The sequence below is a fragment of the Pan troglodytes genome, chromosome 2 (genome assembly GCF_028858775.2).
Source record: "Pan troglodytes isolate AG18354 chromosome 2, NHGRI_mPanTro3-v2.0_pri, whole genome shotgun sequence".
NCBI lineage: Eukaryota > Metazoa > Chordata > Mammalia > Primates > Hominidae > Pan > Pan troglodytes.
Genome location: NC_086015.1, coordinates 50,276,416 through 50,282,351, shown reverse-complemented (window position 1 = coordinate 50,282,351; position 5,936 = coordinate 50,276,416). Strand labels below are relative to the sequence as shown.

Sequence of the window (5,936 nt, the reverse complement as noted above, 5' to 3'; positions counted from 1 at the left end):
CGCCATCTCGGCTCACTGCAAACTTGCCTCCCGGGTTCAAGTGATTCTCCTGCCTCAGCCTCCTGAGTAGCTGGGATTACAGGTACCTGCCACCACACCCAGCTAATTTTTGTACTTTAGTAAAGATAGGGTTTTGCCATGTTAGCCAGCATGGTCTCTATCTCCTGACCTCGTGATCCGCCTGCCTCGGCCTCCCAAAGTGCTGGGATTACAGGCATGAGCCACCATGCCCAGCCTTGCCCTTTGATTTTTGCACTCAGCCATATATCACTCCTAGTGCTTTAATTCATCCTTCATGCTATCTCTTGGTCAAATTCTCCTGAGTGCTCCTGGAACCTCTCTTACCAGCTGCTGATCTTTCCTTGCCTCCAAACTTGCACTCACCTCCTAACTTCCCTCCTGCATGGTTCTGAGGCCTCCCCTCCATGCTCTATGTGTTACCAGATGTATCTTCCTACATTGTTTTCCTCCCCTGCTCTAAAGCCTTCCATAGCTCCCCTTGTGTGAAATTCATGGCCCACCCTACCCTGTCCATGCCGCCCTCCTGTCCACAAATATGCATACCCTCCTCTCTCCCCTTGGGATGGGGCATTCCCTTGGGTTAAAGGTGCCTTCTCCCAAATTCTCTCCCTTTCTAAATCCTGCCTTTCTTTCAGAAAACTGCTGAAAAGCTACTTCCTCCATGAAATCTTCCTCCCCTCACGTTCCCACAAGAAGTCGTTTTTCCCTTCCTGGCCCAGGCATAGCATTGAGTGTCTACCCCTTTGCACCAGAGTTGTTTGTTTCCATCTTATACCCCTTCTAGACTGAAGGTTTCATAGGGGCAGGGATTGTGCTTGTCTTACACATTTTTGCATCTTTCACTTAACCTGAAGCAGTGTTTGTGCACCCTGTCCGGATCACCTAACAGACAGCTGTTGGATGGACAGCTGGCAAGGCTCACATTGCACAGTCATATGATCTCTACTGAGAGGCATAAGTTAATCAGAAGCTTAGAACTTACTTCCCCTAGAAGCCATAACTAGGCAGAACCAAAGGGAATGGAGACCTGAGCCATTCCTACTTTTTTGGGGGGGATACTTTTACATCATAAGTTGCATGTTTTCCTCCTTAGGATGTAGCTCACACAAAGTCATACTCATCTTTGTATCTACCATAGCTTCTAGGGCAGGGTATTAAATATAGGCACTCAAGAAAAGCTCAACTAAATAAAAATGATGGAGTAGAAAGACCCACTAAACTGATTGGTTTACGATGAACTGACATACATACGCTGTCCTGGGTGGTGATTGTTTTTGGCAGAGCCTAGATCACAAGGGTAGTTTACATTTCCTTCTGACACTAAAATCTGCAATTTCAAGGATGGGTCTGGAATGTCCAGACATTTTAGCTAGGGCAGTTGTTCTAAAAGCATGGTTCCAGGACCAGCATCATCAGCATCACCAGAAAACTTGCTAGTGATGCTAAGCACATTATTGTGTCTCATTCTAGATCCGCTGAACCAGGAACTCTTGGGTGGGGTCCAGCCATCCACGTTTTCACACAACTTCCAGGTGCTTCTGATGACAAGTTTGAGAGCCACTGAGCTGCAGGTGCCGAGAGCCCCTGCAAGCCCAACACCTCCCCGCTCCATACCCGGGCTACTTCATATGTACGGAGGCCCTGGCCTCCTCTGCAATGTCAGATTGGCATTAAGAGGACAGTGCACACTTCTCAGGGCTCTGTGAGTCACCCATGGGAAATTTTGTCATTCAGTGTGAACAGGAAATCAACAAACTATGAAGAATATTTAGAACAGGAATGGCATGCCATTATGTTGCTTACGATTATTTATTCACACTGAAAAAACAAGCTTTTCATTAAGCAGGGAAAGAACTAGGCACATTAGAAAATAAAATAGTTAACTTATTGTATTGTGTGAAAATGTTTTATTTATATCAATAGCTGGCTGAAGTTAACGTATAAAATATAAAAAGTTTTACCTTTTTGTAGCGGCATATAGTAACTATCTAACATTCAGGTGCATTAAAATGTAGGTAACTCTTCAGAGAAGCAAAGCTCTGCTTTTTAGGGTTGATGATGAGTACGCTGCCCAGCCCCTGGCCTGTGGTAATGACCTTAGGGTACATGCATCTACTGCTACTGCTGTGTGTATATTTCAGTATCTTCAAGAGCTTCAGTGTTGCACTGGAAGTTTGAAGGACTGTTTTAGAGGTGAGTGTGGAAGGCTTAATGTGTTTGCTTCATCTCCTTGGTCCTTCCTCTTTAGGCAATTTTCTGCAACTGACCTAAAACACAATAGAGAGTTCCGGCTCTGCTGTGGATGGAGAGACAGAGCTGGTTCTTTCCAGCTTCTCACTAGGAAGGAATGGGATGTATCTGCCCAGGTGCATGAGCACGTGCCTGTGGAAGAAGTGGCGCAGGTACTTCCGGAACCTCTCTCCAACAAAGGCGTAGATCACCGGGTTCATGCAGCAGTGGGAGTAGGCGATCACCTCTGTCACCAGCATGACCAGGTCCAGATGCTTGCTCCGCTCACAGTCATTTCCAAATAAGATGGATTGATAGGAAGAGAGAAGGATAGCCACATTGTAGGGTGTCCAGAAAATGAAAAACACCGACATGATGACAAAAATGAGCCGGATGGCCTTGTACTTTTTTTTACTGGGGCACCTCAGCAGTGTTTTGATGATTCCTGTGTAGCAGATGGCCATAACGAGCAGAGGGAGAACGAGACAGAAGATGGTCATTCTCAGAGTGTAGAAATGCCTCCAGCTATATACTGTATCCTCTGGGTAAAGAGCACTGCAAAGAGTCTCTTCAAACAACTCTTCAATCTCATAGAAGATAAATTCAGGAAGAGCTGCTAGCACTGCCAGGCCCCAGGTGACGATGCTGGTGATGACACCAAAAGTGACAGTCCGGGCTCGAAGGGCAAACACAGCATGGACGATGGCCAGGTACCTGTCGATTGTCAGCAGGATTATGAAAAAGATCTCGCTGTACAAGCCTGTGTGATAAAACCCTGAGAGGAGCTTACACATGCCATGGCCAAAAACCCAGTTATGCCCCCTGACATAGTGGATCCAGAATGGAAGGGTGAAGAGGAAGAGCAGGTCTGAAATGGCCAGGTTGAGCAGATAGATGTTGGTCATAATTCGGAGCCTCCTGTATTTTATGAGGATCATCACCACCACCACATTGCCCAAGAGGCCCACAGTGAACACCAGGGAGTACAGCGGGGGCACAAACTGGGCCATCAGTGCTCTGGTATCAGCTTTTTCACAGAGCAGGCCCACGTCATCATAGTAGGATGTGGTACCAAAGGTCTCAACTGTATCTAGTGAGGTTGTCATTTCACTTCTCCCTGTGATAGAAGAAGAAAAATACAATCCCACAATGAAGCATAATCATCCTTCGTAAAACACACCAGTTGATTTATTCATGTACTCAACAAAGATGCCACATGTGATAGCAGCCTAGGGATTCTTTAACATGAATTTCAAAAGGCATATCAGAGGTGCCAGGAGAGGGGTTGAGGAAGGAAAGAGCTGAAGCTTTCAAAGTTAGCATGACCCGGCATGGGAAAAGAAACAGAAATGTTGTGGGGTGGTGGTGAAGAATGGGGATATAGATTTCTGAAAGCATTTAAAGGAAGAAATACAAAACAGGAAAAAACAGGCTAGATAATGATAACAATATAATAATCATTATTATTACTACTGTCTCTTACGGCATTTTGCATTTTATGTTTTACAGTTTACATATACCTTAAAAATCCTTATCCATTTAAAAGCAAAATACGTATAATAATAATAACAATGATTATTACAATTACAAGTAATTACGCTTCTCCAGGGCCCCATAATGATGTGCCATTCATTATAGTTAATGGGGAAATTGAACCTTGAAGAAATTTAGTAATTTGTTCAAAATCCTCTAACAAGTAAATATAAAATTTGGGCTAGATCTTTAGTCTCTATTCATGTCCATTTCTCCTGTCACTAGATTCAAATGTAGTGATTTTTAAATTTAACGTTTGAAAAATTTGCTACGGACTTGAGGAACCTGGCTTGTGTGCTCTTAACAGCATTCTTATTCCAAATGGCATAATCCAATCCACAGCAGCTGTGAAAAAAATACACATTTTGTCTGTTACACATGTACAATCACAGTAATTAACTATTACAATAATTACAATTATAAGCAGCATTAGTTTAGGTTACTTTCCTTTTCTTGCCCCTGGTGATGCTGAGTTAGGCTGGTAATATGCAAAAAGCAAACCCCTGGGAGCTTCTCCATCACAAAGGGGTAAGCAGGAGGGGTCAGTCAATGGGATTTCTTACTGGACTTGATATTTCTTAGGCCAGGAACCCTAAGGCCAGTGCCTGCTTTTCTTGAGATGATAGACTTCGGTGGAAAAGGAGGAAAATAGAAAACAGATAAGGCAGGAGTCATGGAAGGACAGTGAAGCCATGCACTAGTTCCTCAGACAGCATCCAACTGACTTTCTCCTTTCTAGGAGGAAGGGACAAGGGTGAAGATGTGAATATACAGGCCGATGGGCATTTCTCAAGGTAAATCTGAGAAAAGCTTAATAACTGGGGCCAATGCGGGGAATTGTTTTTGCTTCTTAATAGAATAATTGATCGAATACTGAGGCCCCACATGTTGGGGTTCTGGGTAGTCAAAGTCAGTGAGAATAGAGATGGAAATGGAGCCAGTCCTAGTGCCTCTCAGCTGCATGCCTTGGACAAGCCCTTAATGCAGAGCCTCCTTTACTTATACCGAAAGTGAGGACCATTGGGTCACTTGGGGTTGTGATGAGGAAAAATGAGAGTGTATGTGAGTTCACATTTGAAACCAGAAAAAGCTGTAAAACTGGTAGGAAGCAGGAATGAAAGAAGGACAATTAGAAGCCATTTCAAAAGAAATTAGGAAAAATAGGGTCCCTTGGGTGGAACTTGTTGATCTCTTTTCATGGGTCTGTCCAGGTACATCTCCCACTGATCAATGGCACATTCCAGGCTTCTGAGGAGGAAAATGGACTGAGGAACAAATGGTTTGTGTGTGCTCCTATCAGCATTCTTATTCATAATAGCATAATCCAATCCATAGCAGCTGAGAAAAAAAATACACATTTTGTCAGTTACACACGTACAATCACAGAGAGTGTCCTTCTGCACTTCAGCATCTAAAGCAAGAAAAGAACAGAACTGCTAATTCTGGAGAACAAAGGTATAGTAGCCTGTATTCACCGTTAATTATTTGTATTTATTTTCCTTTTCTCCAAGAGTGATTTAAAAACAGGTCAAACTTTTAAAAAATTACTTAAGTTTTGCTCAGTTTGAGGGTAGTGTCTTTAATTCATGTGTTATTTCTATAAAATCAACATGATCAGGATGATAAACTATAGAACCTTTTGGTTTGGGTTTCAGGGCTGCCTATGAGCTTTTAGCACTGAAGTTCACAGCTCAAGAAAGCATGCAGGTCCTCCAGAGTCAGCAGCCAAGTCCTTGATTACTAGCTGCATGGGATCAGAGACAGAAAATCTCATATGGGCAGGGGACCTTGGCTCATGCTTGTAATCCCAGTACTTTGGGAGGCCCAGGTGGGAGGCTCGCCTGAGCCCAGGAATTCAAGACCAGCCTGGACAATATAGTGAGATCCTATCTCTACAAAAAAATAAGAAATTAGCCAGGCATGGTGGCGCATACATGTGGTCCCAACTACTTGGGGGGCTGAGGTGGGAGAATCCCTTGAGCCTAGAAGGTTGAGGCTGCAGTGAACTGTGATCACGCCACTGCACTCCAGCCTGAGCGACAGCCAGACTCCATCTCAAAAAATAAATAAATAAATAATTAATTAAAAATTAAAAAATTAAAAACCTGATATGGTTTTCACCTGTCTACCCAGTCTCAATCAAGGTGAATACT

General features: G+C 43.6%; 1 protein-coding gene across 1 annotated transcript; it reads right to left on the bottom strand.

The window, feature by feature from the left end:
• Window positions 1–1,814: 1,814 nt before the first annotated feature.
• Window positions 1,815–4,111, bottom strand: CCR3 (C-C motif chemokine receptor 3). The gene is made up of 2 exons (XM_003309768.4): window positions 4,060–4,111; window positions 1,815–3,367 (listed from the first exon to the last, which is right to left on the bottom strand). The coding sequence occupies exons 1-2, from the start codon at window positions 4,109–4,111 to the stop codon at window positions 2,289–2,291; spliced, it is 1,131 nt and encodes a 376-aa protein (XP_003309816.1). The 3' UTR covers window positions 1,815–2,288.
• Window positions 4,112–5,936: the final 1,825 nt, after the last annotated feature.

Coding starts and splice junctions, on each gene's coding strand:
- CCR3 (XM_003309768.4), bottom strand. CDS start 4,111: ATGCCATTTGGAATAAGAATGCTGTTAAGAGCACACAAGCCAGGTTCC. Junction 3,368..4,059: donor ACACAAGCCAGGTTCCTCAA/GTCCGTAGCAAA, acceptor CTTCTATCACAG/GGAGAAGTGAAATGACAACC.